At 38.9% G+C, this 25,889-nt stretch overlaps 1 protein-coding gene across 1 annotated transcript in view; it reads left to right on the top strand.

The window, feature by feature from the left end:
- The window catches only part of LOC108671257 (protein amalgam-like), a 36,827-nt gene continuing 10,938 nt past the window's right edge, over nucleotides 1-25,889 (top strand). The window contains exons 1-2 of the mRNA XM_047885597.1: nucleotides 1-194; nucleotides 19,738-19,853. Coding sequence (XP_047741553.1) covers nucleotides 44-194; nucleotides 19,738-19,853 — 267 coding nt within the window. The 5' untranslated portion in view covers nucleotides 1-43. The remainder of the gene's footprint in view (nucleotides 195-19,737; nucleotides 19,854-25,889) is intronic.

Below are 25,889 nucleotides of genomic sequence, written 5' to 3'. Positions count from 1 at the left end.
ATTTCATGTCAGTTGTCAATAAACCATTAATAGATAATAAATCATGAGTAATAATAAATGTTTGTACATATACTATGAAATGCGCGCATTCCTGCGAAATAAAGTAAATATCAAGTCAGTAGAGGGAGCGATGAGGAGCCTCACCATCGCAGCGATCGTGGTGACCGGCCTCAGCTCAGCGGCCCTCGTGAGCGGTGAGTACAACTTGTACTAGAGAGCTGCCTCGTGAGCGGTGAGTACTACTTGTACTAGAGTGCTGCCTCGTGAGCGGTGAGGACAACATAATACACAGACCACATTATTACATGTCTTCACTGGTATAACATGTTTTTCAACCAGTGCAAATTTATGCCAGAAAATTATCAAGTTTATTGAATTGTGGGGGATTTTTATTCTTCGAAAATTTGGCTGAAACGTTACTTCGAATTCAATATTTATTTTTTCTAAACTTTAAAAATCCCGTAATTAATGACTGCATTGTAATGAACTTAAAAAATTCTTCTAATTCAATCCCGCACGAAAGCGACTGAATATTTTTTAACTTGCCGTAACTCAGGCTTGACATTATATTCATCTGCGGTGAGAGCTAAATAAGGAGTCGGTAATCGTCAGTCAATGAATTACCAACTCGTTCCAACTTACACCAACTCGTTCCTAAAATTCGGATATTAATAAGCCATGCTGGAATAAATTTCTTAAATTTATACTTAATAAATTTATTCCTTATAAATTATTCCTCTTAATTTCTTCGGTGAAAATAAGCAGTGATGCAATAAATTCATAAATTTCTTGTTTTAATGCAGTCGATATTCTGGCCATAAACATGCCTATTTTCGTTATCTGGCTTATTTCCACAATGCAGTTCATCATGCTCAGAAATGGCCATTTTTCCCCCGAGTTCAGTAAGCTTATGCCACTTCACGAGCTTCGTAAATAGCAAGTGTTTTTTGCGCGCATCACTCAAAACGCTGATGTTGTTGTCTGATCCGTAATTAGCCGCAAGCCCACCGCAGCTCACAGTTTAAAGTCGAGCTTCCGGTCCGATAAAAAACAGGACGACATCAATTGCTGTCGTCACTCTAGATCAGCGACTCAAAACACGGTTCACTAACTTTCCCTTCCACTGCAAGCATTTGTTCCGAAAATATTGACAGTGATCGTTATATAAATTCACTTTTCAGTTTAAATTTATAATAAAGCATTGTTCAATAGCTTAAACAATGATATCACATAAATAAGAGATTTTATTCAGTTCACAATTGGGTTCATTGTGCGTGACTTTTTCCATTCTAAACCTGCATCGTTCGAAAATCGAGAAATGATATCTTTAAATTCTAAATGTAGCTCATGGCTTATATACAACGGTGTTATATTTCACTACCAGCAACTGTAACTACTTATGAATATTCCTGTACTGTACCTTCGATTCCTTCACTATCTCTCATCCCGCATCATTATAATGAAGAATCTTTTGTACGATAAGGTCCGATCGGAGCATTGCTGGCGGTGCATTTTTAATGACTAGCATTTAGGAGCGCGTCGCTGACCTTTCCTTAACTCGTCGGGTCTGGTAAGCGCTTTATGAAAACAACGCACAATTGATGGATAAGGACACAGGCTTCAGAAACAGAGATACGGTGCCTTGGGTTTTGTGGTGTCGGATGCCATAATTGTGTACGGTTTTATGCTAGATCTTTTATAGGAGAATCTCTGATTACTGCTCTGTATTGGTCGGGTGGCATTAAACGTTTTATTGTTCTAACCGAAAAAGCATCATGGACATCGACCAAAGATACTAATTAAATTTTTTGGATTATTCAAACGAGTCAGTGTAACGTAAGAAAATTAGTTGTATATAACGAAAAAGTTATTACGGAACTTTTTTCATCAAATTTCTTTGGATCACCACAAATAAATCTTATTTAATGTTTTCTAATCAATGGAATTTTTCTAGAACATGAAGAACATTTTAGGCAATCTTCTTACTCAATGCTAGTAAAAAAATTGTTCATCTGCAATTAAAAAAGAAACCACCAACTTCGCCCAAAAGAAGTCCCATGCACCCGCAATCCGCGGCTTTACGTTTCCGCTGAATCTCGGACCGCTGATCCGCCATCGACGGCTTCGGTGAATTTACGGACGCGCTTCATTTAAGGAAGTGCTCCGCCGCGGCCGCCTCTTGCGGCGTGCGCCCGATCGTCAGCTCAGCATAGGAGATTGCCAGCGCTTAAATAAACACAGTTGCTCGAAAGGAAACCAATAATTTAATCTGGTGTTTTCTTCATTGTTTTTAAAACTAAAAATATTTCCAAGCTTATTAGAAGTATACCCACAATTTCCAGGCTTCTCATTTATCAACGAAGCGTAGTGAAATAATGACAGTGACTTTCCCTGTATATCGAGTGGGGAAGAATTGACGATATCACTTCACACAAGACAATACTTTTTGTTTTAGAGGAAAAATGAATAAACTGACGGAGGCGTTTATCTACTATGCGGTCATCGTAGAAGTTGAAATCTTCTGGACATGGTTTGTCCATGGTGGCAAATTAGAAACAGTACTGGGCCTGGAAATATGAAAGTGATCGCGAAAAATATTCGCGCAACAGTAAGCAAAGATACAAGAAATTTAATTTTCATTGGCATTTACAGGAATCTGTTTAATTAATTAAGAATATTGCTCATCGTTCATAATGTACATAGGCTGGAGTCATTTTCTTACATAGGTCATGTCTTTGATTTTCACAGAAACTAGGCATGAGGTTTGCAGATGCCCTAACACCAGTTCCAGAGAGACTGGCCTCTAGCAATGTCATTCAGGGTAGTTTTTTGTGCGTGTCGTCTCACTGCCGTAGTCCTAACTCACTTGCAACAAGTTTGTTGCGAGGCCGAAAAAGCTTGACTTGTGACCACGATAGCTGGAGACAGGACGGAAAATAAAGATGGATTAAATTCCCAAGTGAAGAGTGAAATTTTGCTATTTTTTCACGGACTCCGAGTGCCACAAATCCAAAAACCTTATTTAGAGTTTAATTTTTTTTCTTATTTATCATGACGTATAGGTACTCTTAAAGAAGTTAAATTGCAGTCAATTCTTAGAGACTTCGGTCGTGGTGAAAGGAAATTTTAAGTTTTCAATAAAAATTTTTAAACTTAGGCTCAAAATTTGTCACTACACTCACGCAGTTTTTTAAATTATTATCCTGGAAATTCCATTATCGTTGTGAAACACTACATCCACGTGGTTTAGTATTTAGAAGAATTCCGACATAACTCATAACAGTCGAACAAGCGAGCAATCTGTGTGAGTTAGGAACCACGCAAAATGTTAACTTTAACATTTAAACCTGAAACAACAACAACTTAGACTTAACATTTAACTTAAAACTACAGAGGGCTGTTGGTTTTTGCAAATTACGTTTTTCACGACTGAAAATTTTTAGATAAATAAGTCAAACTCTAGATTCGTGGCTAGAATAATAGCATTAATAGAATAAACTTCAATAGATGACTTAGGCCCGTTCGTCGTAATAAAAGACATAAGTGATAATGATTGGGAAATTTACTTAGTATGAGTATGCGAGGTGAACATGAGAACATATCCATAATTCAGTAAGTCTTCTCGTTTGATCAGTCAGAGAACAACATGCAAGGAAAGCTCGTCCCGAAGTGAACACAGCGTGGGCACATCACACGTCTTCGTAACAGCGTTAGTGTCAATGAGGAGTTCAAGCTAACTCCGGACAAATGGAACACCAGAGACCTAGGCTGTCTCTAGCTCTGCACCCTGATTCAGACGCACGCCGCTCGTGTCAAGTTCAGCTAAATTCAGTAACCGAAGCACAATTGACATCTACATCCGATGTACCCAAGGCAATTATATTTTCAATAATCAACTTACATGAGCAACGTTTCCGGCAATGTGCATTGCAATGGGAACGCTATTCCTGCCTAAACCGAATATATCATCAAACCTATAATATAGTTTTAATAATTAATAAATATGAGCAAAACCTACTGTGATGCGCATTGAAATTGAGGTGCTTTTCTTGCTTACATCTGAATACCGTATCAAGCCTGAACTGGGCCGTTTGTTATGAGTTAATTACGAATTGCTTTATCGATATCAGAAGTTACGCAGTCAGACACTACTACAGAATTAAACCTCGTTAATCGTTCACAACTCTTAGCGTCATAACAGAAAACCTTCTGCAAAATGAGTCCGTGAGGGTCCTCAATAATCCGCGTATATTTTCGTAATGATGCCTTATATATATTGAATCACAATAAGTGAGATGGCGTTCGGTCATTTTTCTTGTTAATATGTTGCAACGAACAATCGAGGATTTTTTCTTGTATGGACCTTTGTCTGGTTTTAATTATAAAAGAGTGTAAAAAAGATTTTATTATGGTTTGCGTTAACTGCACGCCCCTATAATAGTGAGTATAATAATTCAAACGATAGTTGAAATTCGGTCAATATTTGAGAAAGTACTTGTTAAAAACATTTGTAAAACGTTTCAGCGAGGGAGAATGCTGCCCTGACGATGGTCACGTTGATGCTGATGACGAGTAGTCGCTCGTATTCTGCCCTGACGATGGTAACGGTTTTATGCTGACGTTGTAGTGATGCTGTAGTGTTGATCACATAGTGTCAGCACTCAGCACACAGCGGCCGGTAACGCCTTGACAGAATCATTTCCGAGCCCCGAAGCTCGGCCCCTAGCAGGCTGTGTGCTGGGAAATGAGCAATCAGGTGAAAACAGCTTTGGTATCCCCACGCTGCTCGGGCATCCTTGCAGGATCGTGTAATGAAGGAAAAATTTCTAAGTAAATAATTTTGTTAGGAATATCTGATATTAATACGCTTAAAATAGCACATACGCAGAACTGCCACATATTCATCCAAAACTATTTTTAATTGTATTGAGAGGTTGGTAGCGAAAAGTTTCCGAAACTAAAAGTTTTCAAGACGCAATGTCGGCCAAGTTGTTGAGTATTTAAACATTTGGATTGCGAGACAAATTTGTATCTACCAAATGTCGTCTGTAAAGAAATTTGACAGCAGATATCATTATGAAAGTTATTCATAAGAAATGCAGGCTAACATGGACTGTAGAATACATGAAGATAGATTGTTGAGTATTTGCTGAGTTTCAAACAAATCAACTGGCCTCAACGTTTCACACGAAAACGTTGACGATCCAAAACCATCTAGTTTTGGATCGGCATCGTTGATGAGACGATAGTCCAGCCATCTAAATCCTCAAATGGCCTTAACATGATATTGAAAGTTCAAATTACCTTTTAGAATACCAATGTGTAACATCATGTCCATTCTCATTTTCACAAAAAAACTTCAAGATTGTATTTAATGGAGTCTTATTTTGACAACAAAACCGATTCTAGTAAACATACTTTTAAAATTGAACAGCGAAAGACTGACTCTTTCTAAAAAATAACTGTCTATTTATCGACTTCTGCAAATAGCAAATTCATTTTACAAAGCATTTAAGTGTTGAATTTTCAAACTAAGAAAAACAACTTAGCACAAAATCTGAATTTTTTCAATGGCAAAAATGGGACTAGCCTAATAATTTGGGATATAGACAGGCTCAGATCATGAACAGATCTGCGCCTAGGGCCGAAGTTAAGGCTCAAAATCGATAGGTAAAATGGAAAAGCCTAAGGATGTCCCCCCTAGAAATGATGAGTATAACGTTTATATTCGGATGCACCGTTCGTGATGCAGAGACACACGTCACTCACACCGAGACGAGGACGGCTGCGTGTTGACGATCAACGGAGACGTGAGGAAAGCCTGGCCGCAAGAGGCTCTCGTGCCGAACAAGTTGTCCCATCACGAGTTTTAAGCTGGCACTAAGACTGTGATAAACTACAGGACTTTGGACCGCATCCTGGCTACACAAAATCCTTGTCCTACGCTACGCAAACTAAGTCTAAACTAAACAGCAATTTCATCGTTTTTTTCGGAAGGTAAAAAGTGAATAGCGGCTGCTTGTTTTATCGCCCACGCAGTTTGTGAAAGCTTTACCATTTCGATTGGCAGAATTTTCTTCCAGATTTTACGATGATATAAACTCTCAGAAGCTAAATTGTAATAATATAATGTAAATAATTTTAAAGGAAAATCAACGTATAAATGAAATTCATGAATACATTTTAGTTGAAAAACCTTATAAACGCCAATTCAGAACATGACTTCGAGAGTATCTTCATTCTTCCTCTCATAAGATAATTAAAGAATCGGTTAAGCAAATCATCTATTTTTTATATTGAGTCATGAGTGACGTCACTCACTGTCTCTCGCGTAAAAGAGCAGCTGCTTTTGAACTCCAGTGCCTGCCTGCCTGTCTGAGACGGACATGGTGAGCACAATAGTGCATTTTTTCATAAATGAGAAAATGCGCTAAAAATAGTATTAATGCATAAAATGAAATTTTCCATTTAGCCTTCAAAACTGCAATAGGAAACCTCACAACTCATAATGAGGTGGGTCGAAACTATCTCGCATTGATTTATAAAATCTAATTAGGTAATGCCTGTTCGTCAAAAAGTACGTAGAAGTTATTCAATTCAAAATTTATTCAACTCAAGGAAAGCCACGGTTGAAGAATTTTATTTTAATGCCTGATGGAATGCTTAGAGTTCACCTTTAGCTGACTAGTCAAGTTTACGCTTTAAGAACTGACATATTTTCTGCTTAGAGAAATGATCGAGAAACATGATCGAGAAGATCTCATGCTGAGAGAACTTACCAAATTCATACTGAGAGAACTGATCGAGTTCATGCTGAGAGAACTGATCGAGTTCATGCTGAGAGAACTGATCGAGTTAATGCTGAGAGAACTTATTGAGTTCATGCTGATCGAGTGCTTTCATTTGAAGATGAATGGCCGCGATAAAATTAGACTTCGAGACGTTTTACCGACAAGCCAGCCGTGTCCGTTTTGCTCTCATCGAAGTTTCATGGCTTCTTGAATTCGAAGAATTCGTTGAAGCTTGCATATGTCAACGCATGCGTCTTCCCGGCGCCGGAGGTACAGGGCTCCTGTCAACTCATCTGTCAATCACTTGACAGTTACGCTAGATTACCTCGGGCCCAAATCGAGGCATTGGCTCTTGACAATAAAACTTTGCTGTTTTTCAAGAAGCACCGTACATGACCTTGTTAATCCTGTACGAATCTAGTCATGCAAAATGTGTAAAAAATATAACTCAGTACTCTCTGCAGTGAGTGACAAAGAGCGCATTTTCTCGTCGACGAAAACGTGAAGTCACGGACAGACGGACGGACAGACGGACAAGCACAATAGACAGATGGACGAGCACAATAGCTCATTTTTTCCATGAATGAGAAAATGCGCTAAAAATTATTGATGAACCGGTTGCTTATATGAAAATGTCTACTAAATTCCCACAATACTGGATTAATGGTCTGCCAAATTTCCACTATGTAATGCTGGATCTCTGGTAGTTACAGACTGGCGCACTAGAGAAAGATTTGCTCACATTTTAGATGCAACCGACAAGAAGCCTAGTAGTTTTGATGAAGATGACAAGCAATCAAAACAAAAAAACGTACAGCACGAATAAGTGAGGCGCTGAGATGCAAGACTCTGCGGGAGATTCCTTACAGGCGTCCTGCAGCTGAGCTGTGTTCCTGACATGGTTATTCATGAGGTGCATTAGCTCATTAGGATTTGTTTCTTTTAATTAGGACCTTCCTCTTACTCTGCTCCTCTCAGCCTCTTCCTCTCTTCCGTTGTTTAAATGTAAAACTTTTGAGGTTTTTTAAAACCATTGTTAAAATCAATATAATATAATTATTAAATTACGTTGTAGAAGAGCAATACTAGATGATAGTAGTTGCTGAATCGATCGTAGCATTATGTTAAGTATGTGTCATTGATTATTTTTTGTGCTGCCTTGGAAATAAAATATGCATTTATGATACATAAGGTACTATTGCAGAAACATAGCCCCATGGCTGTATGTCCAATTAAATTTCTTCCTTATGACCTTAAATATCCGCGAGAAAGCTTTCTCGAATATCGTCTGCAGCTACCAGGTTCGGAGCGAAAATCGATAGCATACACAGCTTCTCAAAATCCATACGAGGCATTACAATTTTTCATGGTTTGTAATTTTGATTTGCCTGAGTTATTTCTTTCTGGATCTGGGTTTAATTCGTGGTGTCCTACTCATTAGTGCATTCTTATTCCACAGTAATGGGAAATTAATGGATTTTGTCTGCGACTAGGAACTACAGAGACTTTAAAATTTATTTGCTTATGAATTCACAATAAATGATTTTTTTGCCTCTGTCGGTGAGCCGTAGTTAGACGTGGCTTTGGTTGCAGTTGCCAAGTTGATAACATTTACATACGGGGCTGGATCGCAGAGCTCGGCTCTTTGAAGGCTGATTTCTGACCGCGGCGAAGCCATCGTGGGTGCAAACGAAGGCGCCGAGAACGAACAAGTCTGCGTAGCATTGCGCAATCATTGGCATGCATGGCGATGATGCGCAAGCTAGCCGCTGTCCTGCAGCTCTTTATAATATCTAACCTCCATGTGCGTTTCGAATCACAAATTTTTCGGTCTCTAAAAAGGTTCGTGTAATTAATTTTTATTAATTTTGGTCAAATTGTTCATACCCTCAATATTTGTTTTTAGTTCTAATTTAAAATGAAATGTTAAAATATCTTGATATATTTTAACGGAAACTAACCAAAAAAAACGTGATCGAGAATTAAATTCCTTCTAAGATCCAGCGCGGAAGCATCATAAACAGTGATTTTAATTTACCAATAAATAATAATATAATGCTTCGATGCCGCATTCTGGCTATAAACTTTAAAATAAACTGTGCTCGTGACTGGTACTACAAGTATTCATCCTGAACATATCCAAGTTCAATACTCCGAGTAGCTGAACTTGAAATTAATCGTAAATTTAATTTCCTACTTTGGGCGTTAATTAAAATTAAAACAAAAATATTCCATTAATTTGGAAGTGAAAATTAACTGCGTTGATTTAAGAGCGAAAAATTAGCAAAATTCCATCTTTATGAGCAATATTCTCATTATAATTTTGAGGCGTTACCATTGTCGCAAAATCCAATCACGATGCGTTAATAGCTGCAACATACTAGAATTACGAGCCCTAATAAACACTTCTCACGTGTATTTTGTAAGTTATTGAACGTGATCAATGCTTTCACAAGTTCCTTTTTTCAAAGACTTGTCACTTGTCATGCTGAATCAGCAGCGGCTGCTCACACCCACTCTGCGACTCTTGCCTTGCTTAAGAGCCACAGCCGAGTCAGGAGGGCTGGCATATTGCGCCGCTTCTCCCGTGAGGAACCGAAGCTCTATTACGAATTCAGAAATTCTCTCAGCGGGCGTCTTTTTTTGCAGTGGCGCGCGTGTTTTCAGTCAGCGAGATTTTGTGTAATGCGCGAAGCCGAGACCGCTTTTTGACCAAATTTTTTGTTTGAGCTTTGAAGCTGCCGAACCTGAAGAGCAAATTCCCCGGAGGTTTATTTTTCCGACTTTCTTGTCCACAACAATCACGATGTTTGTAGCATCCATTGAAGTAAGACGGATTTTTATGTTGTCTAAGCAGGCTCCAATCATCAGATGTTATTATAATTTTTTTTAGTTTACAATGAACAAATAAATTAAAATGATGTCGATTATATTTTTAATTTTCCTTTTTTAGATTTAATTTCTCCTTATTTCTAATGATAATTGCATAGTCTGCTTTTGTTTTCCTTCACAAATTATTATACATGTGTGCCTGAAATACAAAGCTCCTCGTACGAAAAAAACTACTAGTATATCGGAATTGAACCAAACACATACACACACATGCCAACACTTTCGATAACACATACCACACAGAGTTGATCACAGAGCTGTGTTTCATACTCCAGGCAATACAAGCGTGTCCAGAGCTTGTATTATTGCCTCAATCTGGCGAGGCTGCACAGCAACGACGCAATGTCAGAGCAGCGTAAAATATTGCTCTATCTTGTGTCGCAGCTGCTCGCCGACACTGCCTTATGAATACTCTAAATACTCTCGCTGTCTCTTAAATATCGCGTCGTCAAGTGCAACGCGCATCAGGCTTGTGAAATTGTGAAGAATTCTTGATGTTTCTTGGGTTACGGCGAAATCTTTTAGCTACGGTAAAAATGTCTCTGCGTACAATTGTTCATCAAAAAAGTATGGAGCTTAGTTAACTTTTAGTTATTGCATTTCTAATATCAACCCTCTTGGTGCTATATTGTTGCTGGGTCTATAAATTTGGTGTAATATTGAATTGTTTCACTTTGATCTCAGAATTTACCTTGAGGTTCGTTACACTCAAGTTTGGATACATCGGTCAGACGTCAACCTTTGCTGTCAGTAAACTCGGAAAGAAATACAGAAGCCATGGCTGCACGCATTCTTTGCTTCATCTTGCCAGCTGTTCACTAGTTCTCTGCAGATCAGCTGACGGCAGGCTGCTGCGTTCGATCATTAAGGGATCTGCAACAGTGTGCAGAATCTCGTGTGTGAGGTGAAAAACTAATGCTCCATGCGTATTTCTTTACGTTTTATTTTATAATAGAGCCACAAATTTCTCGAGTTTTATTTTAATTGATTCCTATACGATTACTCAAAATTTGGTTTAGATATTTAATCTTTCATCCTAATTTGTAACCAGCTTGAAGCCATTCAGGTACATGCATGATAAAATAGAGAAATTATTTTATAACAGTTACAGCCTCCGTTCCCTCATTGCGAGCTGTGCCAACTAGTTGTAAATCATGCACAGCTCAACCCTGCAAGTTAATTGGAAATCACAGACGAAATTTCAACGTGCAGCTACAGGTCATAGAGGGCCTAGCGATCATTGGATTTTGAGGGACATGGTCGCGGGACATGCAAAATATGTCGTAGGCAAACTAGCCTAGCATCGCCATCCGCACTTCAAAGCGCCGGAGAAGCAATAAGCGGACGCGGGACGCTGCCGGATTGTCCGGCAATGAAGACCGAAGTCGCTTTGATGACTAAATTAATACACGACTTGTATCATGCGAGTCATCACCTCGTGATATAAATGAAGATATGTGCTTGAAACGTGAACAGATGAGGCTTGTTATAGAAAAATAAGGCGTCTTAATATGGAAAAATAAGGCGCTTTAATATGGAAAAATAAGGCGCTTGCGAAATTTGGCCCAGCCTGACGTGAGGTCAAATGGGTTAGATAACGATGTTACTAATTACTATGGGATAAAATTTATAATGTGTTTTGATTCGTAAAAGGAACCTAAAATGCTTGGGGAGTGAAAAAATTTAATTCGTTTTACAATAACAATACTTTTTGCTCAAGTCAAAATAAATTATTGTAATCCATATCTAAGATTTCTCCTAGGCTCCTATATGCTAAGGACGTTTATATGATATACTATGGATGTGTATATGATATGCTATGGATGTGTATATCTATACGATACCTACACTATATGATATGCTATGGAAGTGTATGTGATATGCTATGGATGTGTATATGATATGCTATGGATGTGTATATGATATGCAATGGATGTGTATGTGATTTGCTATGGATGTGTATATGATATGCTATGGATGTATATATGATATGCTATGGAAGTGCTAGATATGCTTTTGATGTGTGTCGGCATATGCTATGGATATGTGTCGAAGAATTGTGGGAATTGAGAATATGAATCTGAAAATTATTAGAAATGCAGAAATAATGATAGAAAAAAATTTCAGCCAAAAAGTAATTTCGTCTCAATAATCTACTCAATTTAAGCTGTTGATGTTTAAATTGAGAAAAGGAATGAGAATATCTACTCCGATTACCAATTTCTACTGAATTATTTAACCTAATACTCAAGATAATATTTTAATTCAATGCCGTGATTTTTTACGATGCGGTGAGGATGCCAGTGGCAGATTAACGAGAAAAAAAGATACGCCAGAAGAGCAAAGTGAATTTATAAATAGAAAGGGGAACGGTGCGCTGGTATTGTGTCTTACAAATAACTGGAAAATTGTGGGCCGTGCAATGGCCAACTCCTGGCGGTCAACCGCCCGCACGCTCGTAAAAAGCGGCCGCTCAAATGTCCGCAGATGGACGAGGAAAAACTTACGGATGAGCGACGTGAGCTCGGAGAGAAGTGGAGTCACTCCACTTGGAGGGACTGCATGCCTCATGGTATCACTCCACTTGGAGGGAGTGGTATCACTCCACTTGTAGGAAGTGGTATCACTCTACTTGGAGGGAGTGGTATCACTCCACTTGGAAGGAGTGGTATCACTCCACTTGGAGGAAGTGGTATCACTCTACTTGGAGGGAGTGGTATCATTCCACTTGGAAGGAGTGGTATCACTCCACTTGTAGGAAGTGGTATCACTCCACTTGTAGGAAGTGGTATCACTCCACTTGGAAGGAGTGGTATCACTCCACTTGGAGGAAGTGGTATCACTCTACTTGGAGGGAGTGGTATCATTCCACTTGGAAGGAGTGGTATCACTCCACTTGTAGGAAGTGGTATCACTCCACTTGTAGGAAGTGGTATCACTCCACTTGGAAGGAGTGGTATCACTCCACTTGTAGGAAGTGGTATCACTCCACTTGGAGGAAGTGATATCACTCCACTTGGAAGGAGTGGTATCACTCCACTTGTAGGAAGTGGTATCACTCCACTTGGAGGAAGTGATATCACTCCACTTGGAAGGAGTGGTATCACTCCACTTGGAGGGAGTGGTATCACTCGACTGGGCGGGAGTGGTATCACTCGACTGGGCGGGACTGGTATCACTCGACTGGGCGGGACTGGTATCACTCGACTGGGCGGGAGTGGTATCACTCGACTGGGCGGGACTGGTATCACTCGACTGGGCGGGAGTGGTATCACTCGACTGGGCGGGAGTGGTATCACTCCACTTGCAAGAAGTGGTATCACTCTACTTGGAGGGAGTGGTATCACTCCACTTGGCAGGAGTGGAGTCACTTCCCTTGGAGGGAGCGGGAACAAGGGAGCGGTATCACTCCACTTAGAGGGAGCGGTATCAAAGGAGAGGTATCACTCTACTTGGAGGGAGCGGTATAACTCCACTCGGCTGACAATTTGGGGTTCAATGAGACGAGAATTGAATCGCATGTTAGCCGGGACTGTAAATATGGCGGTCAAATGTACACCATAAAATGAGTAGGCAAATGCAACAAACATATTAATAATTGCATTGCTGAATTGTGTGATTAACTCGTAATTTTTATTAATACTGAACATAGCCATAGAAGTTCTAAAAAACTGTAAAAGTGCTCTGTGAAAACAAGCGCCTCTGTTCTTCTAATAATTTTTATATGTAATTGGCAATAAGAAAAACAACAATCTTAGATATTTATTCTAAACAAGGCAAATGTGTACATTGGTACGTTGGCAAATTATTCAGCGCGACGGTGCTGAAGGGATTTAAGACCTTTACGAGGGTTTCGAGTCACTGCCAATTCGGCGATTGATATTCAAGTCACGAAAGTCGAATCGAGCAACGACCCAATCTGCCTGAGAGCCAAACTGTTGGGGGCAGGCATTACGCGGTCCTACGGAAAATGCTAACGACTGTTCAAAATATAAGAAGAAAATTATACCTACTTGTGCATACCATGTTTGCAAATTGTACCAACTGCTGCATAACATGATCATAAATTGGCATAATCTTGGCCAACATGATCTGTTCTGCCAACATGACCCATTCGGTCAACATGACCTGTTCGGCGAGTGAACACATCTCATGTTGCTCATCCACTTTTCATACCGTTCGTATGCTAGTTTCCTTGTATTGTATATTAAAATTTTCAACCGAGCTAGCGGCGATCGCCATTCATTTGTTTATCAGACCATTCGTACGTACAAAAATACACTACCAAGCTCGAAATTAGAAAAAGGTCATTTGAGTAAATAAAGTCCATGTTCCTGAATTAATAATATAATATAATATAATATAATATAATATAATATAATATCGATTCTTAACATCGCAGAACATTCACAGCATTTTGCGGTCTCGAACTCACAACTCACTGCTACAATTCTGCTGTGCTTAACCGCCCGGCCTCCTCGCCGATTTTGACCAGAAGCTGGCGCACAGAGCTGGGATCGAACCCGCGCCTCTCTGCTCCAATCCTAGTACTCTGAACTTTAACCACTTAAAATTGACCGCTCTCCTCTTTTTCAAATATATTGGATGAAATATCTGTACGAGTGGTATAGGTAATTTAATGATACTGCATCTGACCAAATCAGATATAGCTTTCCTTTTTATCATCATGTTTATTCAAACTATCAAATATTTTGATCATGGTAACTAATTCATCAACTAGAATACACGCCTTCGATGACACAAATTTCCTTTACAATTTTCATTGGCAGAGGAAAAAAATGGCTTATTCTTTCTACTTAAAATAAATATAGATACAATATAAATTGGAGATTTTCGGATTTTTACTCTCGCTTGCAAATCGCTCATACAATCTGGTAATATTATATATTTAAATAATTATTTTATATATAATTTCGGATGCAAAGAAATTTTTAGTTTTTCTTTAATTTTTTTGCATAGCATCGCTTTCAATTAATGCAATCGATGGCTGCGCATATCTTTTAATTTCTTCTCTGTGGACAACTGGTGGTTGATTGTAATTTATGAACGTAAATTATAAAAAGTTTAGCCGAACGCTGACATAAAGAAAGGAGCAACCTACATCAGCGTGTTAAAGAATCATCGCTCTTATAGCCATAATAAGAGTGCTTGGCGATAACATAATTGGAACGCTCCTGCAATTGATGGCTGCGAGATTGTGTCATCGGCAGAAGTGGAAAGCGAGTCTTCAAAACAACGCTGAACAATTGAAAAGAACTCGCCATCTATAGACCTTTTAGGTCCGAGCAAGGAAATTATGAATGGTGTATTTAGCTTCCCTCACCGTGGCAAAACCAACCATGATACCAACGTTAGATATGATATTACTGGACTTTAGAAAAGGGTTGGGGAAAATAGCGTTATTAGTTCTAAAGAGATGAGGAGTTGATAAGGTATATATGCGGACTTTTTGTCCAGGTAGTCAAGACATGGCGTATATGTTGCGTTTCAATTCTCAATTGCGCTTCGCAATTTTGTAACCGAGATTTCATGTTTGATTAAATCTGGACTTCGAAGGGTTCTCACAATTCACGCATTCATCAACCCAAAATATGCGCTGAACAAGCGCAATATTTGACCTGGGGTCACCAAATTTTTTTGCAGCTCAGTGGATGCGCAGTGAGGTCACTCAAGAGACACTAGGACGGATGGGATAGCTTTTACCTTCCGTTCAAGGGCTCGTAAACTGTATTGAAGGAGACTCTTTGTTGAATGGAAACCACAGGACAATGAAATAAACATGTCCTTTGCAGGAAGCTTTAGAACACACTTGGCTGGTCCATATCGTCTACAGGATGACCTAACAACAACACTCACTGATTACAACTCAGCTCTCACGGCCACAATTCGCGCCTCGAGTGCGTTGGTTATGATTTCGATCTGGTGAGCGCTACTGTAACCTTCAGAGATGTATTAAGATATGAAAATAAAATTAATTATTATTCGGCGGCAACGTATATTACTAAATTGCACTTAAGTGCGAATTTCTCACCTGAATTGGGACAATCAATTAAGCCTTTGTCAACAGCAGCAAAGCGATATTCCGCCCACACGCAAAAAATTAATCGGATCAAATTAGCCTACTGACATCTGTGTCACCCGTTCGAAGAATATATGAGCCTTTTTAAATTGCTGTCTCAACCTGTTAATATAGAAACTGTTGTACAATAATTGACTTGAAAAATTAAAAGTCCTGGTAAAACAGGGACAAATGACGCGCAAACTTTCCAAAGGACGAATTTAATATGAGACAATAATGGCATGATTCCTGCTGGCGCGAACATGGCAGTTTGGTATCACGGATACGATTAATGGACCGGACACCATGTAAATATTAATTACTCGCTAGCGGTGGTGCCGGTGGTGGTAAATGTTACTAGCGCGTGCCATGGCTCAACGTTGTGTCATTTATTAGAAATTGAGACTAATTATTTAATCAAATTTCCAGATGGCAAACTGTTATAAATAAAATAGGATCCCCGTCGGCACTTAACCGCTTCTCAATAAATCCTACATATGCGTTACAACTTTATTGGTTAAATATTTATATTTTCAATCACTTAATTTTGAAATCGTTTCATTTTTAGGACAAACAAAAATTGTTATTTATAGCGCATTTTCTCATTTAAGCAAAAAAGGCTCTATTGCGCTCGTCATGTTCGTCTGTCTGTCCGTCCGTCCGTCCGTAACTTAACGTTTTCGTCGGCAAGAAAATGCGCTCTCTGTCACTCACTGCAGTGAGTACTGAGTTATATTTTTTTACAATCGTTAGCGAGCATAAAGCCATGCGTTCGAATAAATTAAGTTACAAATGTTACAAAAACTGAAATTCGTCTTATCCAATTTACGACAGTGGCAGATCGACAGTGTAAAATGCAATTATATATTTATTGAATTTTTCGTCCTTTTTTTGTTCCTAACGCAGCCATTAAAAGTAAATTTAGTTAATAAAGTCACGCAATCACACTGGTCAAGAAAGTTCGTATTACCTTTGAAAACCAAGGCTCCTGTTAAAAATCTTCTGTACTTTTGTGACTGCTTTTTAGTTGGACATCAACGAGTTTTGAACACCACAACGTGACACAAGAAGTTTCGGTCGTGCTTAGCTGGCCAGTTTCGTCGGTGTTCGGGACGTGTAGTTTTTGCCTCACTCTACTGTAGACTAGGTATGGGCGACAGAGGGATGTTTTGAACATCTGTATAAAATTTGTACAGCTGTGTTATAAAACTTGTACATCTGCGCTGCACTGAAATGTTATCGGTTCAGTAAATTTATGCTCATATGCACAGCTGTCACATAATTTATGTGCAGATGCACAGCCGTCTCTTAATTTATGTGCAGATGCATTCACAGCTGTCACATAATCTTGTGCTCAAGGACGAAAATGCATGCAGTCGAAAACATTAGGGATAAATTGGCATCTGTTTTGTAGACTCAAGTGTTCATTTGATGGCACCCTTCTAGGTTTGTAAGGATAAAGCTTCAGTTTTGTAAAAATTCACGAGCATCAAGCGACTTTGTAATCTGTTCGTGTCAGATTTAAAAGCCAATGTCAGGATATAACAAATTCCTACGACATTGATTCCATGTTTCATCAAGTTCCTAAAGATAATCTTACGGGGTTCTTTATTAATCAGTTCAAAATTTAATGATTAAGCAGATGATATTAACTTCATTGCTCAATGTAACAGCTACTGTAAAAATGTTCGCGCCGCTCATGCGTATCTCCAACTTATTCGAGCGAGGCTTGGAACGTCCGCGGCAGACGGGTAACTTACCAAGAAGTTTTCTGGCTGCCAGCTCAGTGATGTAATATCCGTCATAATTTGCTGCAGCTACACCCGACAAAACAAGCATTTCTTTCAGGTGCTTGCGCGCACTCTAAACAAACTCGCTCGTTGTTATCTGACAAACACGACGCCGGGATCTGCCGCTGCTGGTCGCGCTTGCGTCCTGGAAAAGTCGTTGCGTAACTCGCTGAATTACATCGTACGCTTTGCTTCATATAGTGAAGAAATGCGTCGGCCTTAATTTTAGACAAATTTTGGAATAAAATAAAAGTTTTTGAATAAATACTGATTTTGAATTATTTAATCCGCATTTTAAGTTGATTATTTGGAACAATGAAAAAGATATCACGTTATATTGCACGAAGAAATGCAAATGAGCTTTTATTTGAATCTTTGGAAAAGAAGCATATTTTTTAATGAAATGAAAGGTCCATTGTCAAAACGTGGCATACACATAGAAATTATGCATCTGGAAAACATTCAACTACTTGAAATTTTCACTCAATCTGAATGTATTTCTTCACATGTCGTACATTATTGGCACAGAAAAGAAATGTTTGTCGAAAATACTGCGTGACGCGCTCCGTATAGCAATGCATGAAAACAATTTTGCACGGTAGAAGATGGATTACTAACTTTCAGAGAGAAATATCAGAAGTTTGCTGTATTTTCCTCACAAATTATGACCCCCACGGACGCGATGAGCAAAGCCTAAAAGGATGTCGTACACAGTCAATCTACTATAGCCTCTCAAAGTCGCCTAAGCCGCTCGCGGCGGGAGCTAGTCCCGCGTAAGAATATCTCGTAAGAAGGATGAGAGAGCAATGTACGATACAATATAATTCAGTTCCCTTCCTGCGACGGATAATGAGTTTCTGCAGGCTGTCACACCTCCACTTAATGACCTCTTTTTCTACACGCAACGAGACGTTTTGGCTCGTCGTAGAGTGACGTGAACTCGTGTCAGTTTTTGTGACAGCAGACGCCTGAAGAGACGCTAGGCGCGTTCCTTCATTGGACGAAATTGACACTTATGCCACTTTGGCGTCTTCATTTCTTCTTGCTTCGGAAGACCGACATTCGAACGACCGAGCTGGAGTTTTGATGAAACAATATTTGTCTTTGTTTTTTGAGAAGTACTTACACATGAACTTGAAATATGAAAACGATTATCGCAAAATGGAAAACAAGTGTTCGTCTTGTAATAGGAACCTAATTCACAAAAGAATCATTTTATGATGACTTGATTTATTCACTACAGTCGTACATTTTAATGTTAAGCACAATGCTACTATAAGAATTAGTTTAAATAATGTTTTGATATGATACTGGTCCAGCACTCAACATTCATCAATAAGAATCAACTGGAACCAAAAGGAAGAAATTTCAAATAAATGGAACATTATTCCCTGGTGTCAGCGCGCACTACCTCTTAGAAGACATTGGGCATTCAGGCAAGCGCTTGTTTTAAGTAACGCCACTAAAAGTACTAAACTTGCAACTAAATTTGTTTCGTAGCTCCGGCGGTCCTAACTGCATTTCTGGTTTCAAAATAAAAGGCTGCCTCAAGTTAACAGAGCGAAGGTTTAAGGTTCTTTTTCTTTACGGGCTAGAGAAGTACAGGGAATAGTCTCGAGTGACAGAAATAACTTTGATTCCTTGCTTCAAATCTTATCGAAGAGCTTTTAAAAAATAAATTAGCATACTATAAAATTTGAGTTTCGGGAATGAATTTCGACGAGTTGTTATTTCAATGCTATTCAACTTTCCCTAGGCAAATACAATTCAATACAAGTATCTTGATCCGCAAAAAAAAAAAAGAAATTTTAATGGTGTAGCTCACCACATGCTTCATGAGCCTCATAAATTGAATACAGTCTAGAGACTAACTTTTCTGAACTTGGCGTACTGCGTAGATATTTTTTTTCGAAAAAATGCTTGCATAGCTTCAGTAATGCGTAATTATTTATGTAATGTTGTATTTAACATTTAATAATTTACATTTAATAAATACATGTGGAAGCGAGTGTAGGTGTAATAGAAATAAAATAATTTAGCCGCATCAACAAATTTTTGTACTGAAAGAAAATAATTCAGTATGAAAGATAATTTAAATCATGAATCTCTATGTTATATTAAAATCTCCAGAAAATAGGAAAATTATCCTTGAAGCAGCCAAATAAACTAATAACTTATGATACAGGCTCGAGAACGTCGGTGCAACATCCCAAGTTCCTCGAGACGATCCCTAACATCAACGTGACGGCTGGCAGAGATGTTGAGCTTCCGTGCGTCGTCGACAACATCGGCAACTACAAGGTGATTTTTTTCTAACTTCTCAGTTTGAATTAAATAAACGCTATAAACTTTGAGTTATAATTAATGATTCATTTTTTAAAATCTTCATTGAATTTTTATTAATGATTATAAATGTATTACTTATGAGTGAAAACTTTTGTATTATTCAAATTTTCACGAAAAACTAAATATACTTCATGGTCGGTTTTAAAAATAAAATCCCTCGCTCGTGCAAAGGAAACTTATGCAAGAATTTTCATAATAATGCTAATTGCCTTGTGAGAAAACAACGACTTTTCTCCGAGGCTATAATCTCTATTTTACTTAATGAATTTTGATGACTAATATATGTCGATGATTTGGCATTGGAAAATGTTTTGATATGCTTATTGATATCTCATACATGTAAAGGAGAATATTTTGTCGTTGTGTATTGACATTGCATTTACAAGCGAAAGGAAATATATTAATATGGCTTATTGACACTGCATACAAGTAAAGGGAAATATTTTAATATGGCTTATTGATGCCGCGTACTAGCAAAGAGAAATATTTTAATATGGCTCTTTGATGGCTCATAGCTGAGGAATACACATTTAATATGGCTTATGGATGACGCTTACCAGCAAAATGAAATATTTTCCAATGGTTTATAGCCGCCACATGTCGATGCATCGGAGCCTGTTAGGTACGTTAGTCTTGGAGTGGTTATGGCAAATTTATGGGAGTGTTGACGTGGCGCGTAATTGATGTGAGGCAGCTGGGAGGCTGGCTAATAATTGGGACAACAGTGATATCAAACAAACCGTAATGGGCCGATGGCTAATTGGCTCCTTGTGATCGGCTCCAGCCAACACCTCAAGAGTCTCAAGGCTCGCCCGTCAAAGAGCCTCAGTTCTTTTGAGCCGCTATTTCATTATCATTATTGCGTTCTAAATGAAAGTTCCCTGAAGCATAGGAATTTTTTGAGCGATATTATTTCAGGGTAAAGTGCCCGAGATAATATGAGATCAGTATTTAAAACTCGATCATATTTAAAATACATTGAAGCATATTGCACTACTAATGAAATTGCCAGAGTGTATTGCATTGTATTCAACCTAATAACTGTTAAATCTTTTTTTAAAATTTTGGCAGACAATTTTCACTCATTTGTGTTATATTTGTCCGTATAAATTTGTTCAATTTCGGTGTTTCAATCGAGTTTATCAAGTTTAAATCAATTGACTGTCGGATAAACGAAAGTTAAATTATAAATGAATTTATTTTTATTTTCTAAATACTGTCTTCTATATATTTTCGAAATAGCGCAATGTGAATTTCCTCTATTCTGAAAAAAATCAGTTACTCAGTTTTTCCAGCAGCATTTTTACAGAATTCAAAATTGAATCCGCTCTTTACTTCTCGTTAGTTGAAAATATTGCCATTTGGAACAAGATAAAATTGTCTATCATTATATAGTAGTATCCAAAATAACATTACTTTCAATCTACTCAAGCTCTAACTAATTCGATTTTTCTTTCACGATGTAAAATATTTGCGTCAAGTGTTGAAGTGCTTCAAGTTTTACCGGGATCGATATAAGCAGAAGTCGACGAAGAAGCTCTCGTTCAAGAGCCTCTTGCGTGCCACGAAGCGGCCCTCCAGTGCCTCAGATGACGGCCTGGTAACGCCAGCGGCATTCCTGCCTCTTCGCATTATTTCTCGGTAGGCCCAGCGAGCCTAAGAGAACTTTTCATTGGACTATAGGTGTCTTACTAAGCAAGAGTCTCTTCACAACAGAGTGGATTTATTTCTCGGTAGGCCCAGCGAGCCTAAGAGAACTTTTCATTGGACTATAGGTGTCTTATTAAGCTAGTGTCTCTTCACAACAGAGTGGATTAATTGGATTAATTTACAATGAATTGACAGAATGGATTAATTTACAATGAAAATATGTAGTTAATATATATCGAATTGACCAAAGGACACTTCAGATTCGTCATGTATCTCAATCGAAAAACTAAAACCCCGTTTGGAGAATAACCAATAGAATATAATTCTTGAAATGGACGTCTGAAAGTCTGAGTTTACAGTACCAAATGAACTTTCTATCGATGCATGAAACTATGAACCACGCGGTTGTCATACATTACCAGTATTTGCACGAGAAATTTGCGTGCCGCAAAGCGACGCCATTGCGCATTCATCGCAAGACACAGCAGGGGCGAGGGCCTGCGTCCTGGGAGGCTTGGAGGGAGATGTGTGATGTGTGGTGATTTGTGATGATTTGCGTGGCGTATTGTACGACATGAGGTGATGTGTGGTGATTTGTGATGATTTGCGTGGCGTATTGTACGACATGAGGTGATGTGTGGTGATTTGTGATGATTTGCGTGGCATATTGTGTGACATGAGGTGATGTGTGGTGATTTGTGATGATTTGCGTGGCATATTGTGTGACATGAGGTGATGTGTGGTGATTTGTGATGATTTGCGTGGCATATTGTGTGATATGAGGTGATGTGTGGTGATTTGTGATGATTTGCGTGGCATATTGTGTGATATGAGGTGATGTGTGGTGATTTGTGATGATTTGCGTGGCATATTGTGTGATATGAGGTGATGTGTGGTGATTTGTGATGATTTGCGTGGCATATTGTGTGATATGAGGTGATGTGTGGTGATTTGTGATGATTTGCGTGGCATATTGTGTGATATGAGGTGATGTGTGGTGATTTGTGATGATTTGCGTGGTTGTGTGATATGAAGTTATGATTTGTGAATATTTGCTTGGCGTATTGTACGACATGAGGTGATGTGCGGTGATTTGTGATGATTTGCGTGGCGTTTTGCAGGATATTTTGGTGATGCGTATTATTTGTATGATGTGAGGTCAACTATGGTGATGAGTATTGCATAAGATGTGATACTTTACATGTCTATGGGTGGTGTTTGGTGGGGAGAGCTGATTAATCTTTTGATTTAAAATGTGTAGATGTTGATGAGTGGTGTTTAACGTGTGATTTAAAATGTGTAGGTAGTGTGTAATGATGTGGAATATTTGTAATATGTTGTGCTCTGTGAAGGTGCTGGATGTATTGAGCAGTACCTACATATTGTGTGATGATGCATAGTGTTTCGAAAGGCGTTTGGAATGAGATGTGTGTTAATGCGACGTGTGTTGTTGAGTGGTGTATAATAAAGTGTGCTGTCTGTGATGAAATGGATATGTGATCACTGAAAAGTTTCGATGAGTTGTGTGAATAATGTGAGTTGTGTGATGTTTGTGTGTCACTTTAATTCCAGCTTCAGTTAACATCTTTACAACAAATACTTTATTGTCGTCCACTCATGTTTTTGTTCGGTGACTACATCTGAGACCAAACTATCAAATATCTTATCGGGAAATCGGAAGCTGTGTATTTAGGCCGTTACGTGTACTCAGGCCGCTACGCATATTTAGGCCGTTACGTGTGCTTAGACCGCTACGTATACTTAGACTGCCACGTGTACTTAGGCCACTACGTACGTACTTCAACTGCTACGTGTACTTAGTCCGCTACGTGTTTTTAGGTCGCTACGTGTACTTAAACTTCTACGCGTACTTAGGCCGCTGTGGGCTTAGGCCGCTACGTATACTTAGACTGCTACGTGTACTTAAGCCGCTACGTGTACGTAAACTTCTACGCGTACTTAGGCCGCTATGTGTACTCAGGCCGCTACGTATATTTAGGCCGCTACGTGTATTTAGGCCGCTAGGTATACTTAGACTGCTACGTGTACTTAGGCCGCTACGTGTGCATAGGCCGCTACGTGTACTTAGACTGCTACGTTTGCCGAGGCCGCTACGCATACTTAGGCTGCCACGCGTACATAGACCACTTCTTTTACTTAGGCTGCTACGTGTACATATATACCACTAGCTACTTTTACCTAGTCTGCTACGCGTACATAGACCACTATTTTTACTTAGACTGCTACGTGCACATAGACCACCAGCTACTTTTACTTAGGCTGTTACGTGTACATAGACCAATACTTTTACTTAGGCTGCTACGTGTACATATATACCACTAGCTACTTTTACCTAGTCTGCTACGCGTACATAGACCACTATTTTTACTTAGACTGCTACGTGCACATAGACCACCAGCTACTTTTACTTAGGCTGTTACGTGTACATAGACCACTACTTTTATTTAGGCTGCTAGTGTACATAGACCACTACTTTTACTTAGGCTGCTACCTGTACATAGACCATAAGCTACTTTTACTTAGGTGAGTTTTGATAGTACGGCCTCACGTGGCTAAATGCTCGTCGACCGTCCGCGTTCGACTCATGTTCCGGTTTTGAAACTTCGTTTTGTTAAACCCCCGCCCCCCGTACGTCTGCAGCGTTTGCATCAGCTCGTATTTAGCAGCAGTTGCGACCCGTCAAAGCAGACGTAATGGCAACGCTGCAGCTTCATTACAGCCTCCATTAAGCTTCAGCTCTCTAACTCTGCTTAGCTTCATTAGAAAAGCGTGAAAGCTACGCAGCGTGCAGTACAAAATCTCTCGGACATTTTATCTATGGAAAATGTAGGCGCTAGAGCAATAGAAAACTTGCTCCTGATATTATGATGTTAGTGAAATAAACTTCTGTTATGAAGCAAAAAGTGTGAGTTTAGTAAGAAGAAGTAAAATTGTCACACTTTAGATATGTTTAAAAAAAAGTATTTACTCATTTCGGAGAACGCATTTCATCTGTATTATTTTCGAATTAAGTTCAGTTAATACGCTTCTAGTGTCAATCGAATTAACTGACTCCTGATTACAAAATTCCCACCAGAAGTTTTTTAAAGCGAAATATTTTTAAATATCTCACACGTCAATAAGTAGCCATAAATAACTTGTAAAAAACTTGTAGCCATAAAAAATGTAAATTTTTGCATGTTTGAGTCTCTGACAGAATATGATAATGTGCATTCGTTCAACATATATAAATGCTACCTGCTGAATTATTTATCCTGGAATTCATAGTATTTGTTCATAGCATAAAACAATATTCTTAAGTGATTTGTTTGCTGTAAATTTTAAGATTCCATAAGTGCACGTTTAATTATCCGTAGCGTTTTTAGGTGCCTTCAATCCCTGTAGTTCCCGTTAATTACTTTAATTCCAAGAAAATGAATGCCCATGATTATGCACTGTATTTCCTCCAAATTATTCGCCTACTTTGACGCACCTCTATCACGTTATGAACGCAAGATGATAAGACAAATTGTAAACTAAGTGTTCCCGGGAGAAGAGTCATTCTCAGCAAGACTTATTATGGCTTAAATGAGGGACATTGAAATTATTCAACCATTTATTTTACATACGCGCGGCATATTAAATCATGAGTTCATGCATAATTTCTAATTCGATGAAGTTCCTTCTTACTGTTCATTCCAAAACTCAAATTCTAAAGTTACATGAAGATTTGACTTCTTCGATGCATGTTGTTATGTGATGCTATTCGGTTCTAATCAAACATTTTTATTTATTCTACCTATAGTTGCAACTGCATGAGCGAATGTGACATTCCAAAGCTAAAACAATCTGAAATGAACAGCAAACATCTAATCGTTTAATCGTAAAGTCAGAAGTTAACTTTTTTCTCACTGCACAGCAACCAACTCTCGGGAAACTCGGAAATTGTAGCTATGCCGAGCGCTCAACTGTACTTAAGATCACGATTTGGCTCGTCCAGCTGTTGTATTTATTGCTTAGAATTAATTAGCGTCTAATGATGTGGTACTGGCATGGTATATCCTGTGAATGCCGAGAAGACAATATTTTGAGATACGATGCGCGAGCAGTGAACCTGCATGAAGGGTTTGCTTTAATCCAGCCTCCATTAGCACCACATGCGCCTCACTGCGCTGAGCCTTGCAGCTCCCACCGGTGTGGGGAGTGATGGGGTTGGGGTGTGGGGGGGGCACCAGGATGAGCGGTGTGGTGGTGTTAGGGGCTGGGGTGTGGGGGGATCAGGATGAGCGGTGTGGTGGCGTTAGGGGTTGGGGTGGAGGGGATCAGGATGAGCTGTGTGGT

Source organism: Hyalella azteca, unplaced genomic scaffold, assembly GCF_000764305.2.
Source record: "Hyalella azteca isolate HAZT.00-mixed unplaced genomic scaffold, Hazt_2.0.2 contig2483, whole genome shotgun sequence".
NCBI classification, from domain to species: domain Eukaryota; kingdom Metazoa; phylum Arthropoda; class Malacostraca; order Amphipoda; family Hyalellidae; genus Hyalella; species Hyalella azteca.
The sequence above is the reverse complement of the archived record's forward strand: the minus strand, read 5'-3'. Positions and strand labels throughout refer to the sequence as shown.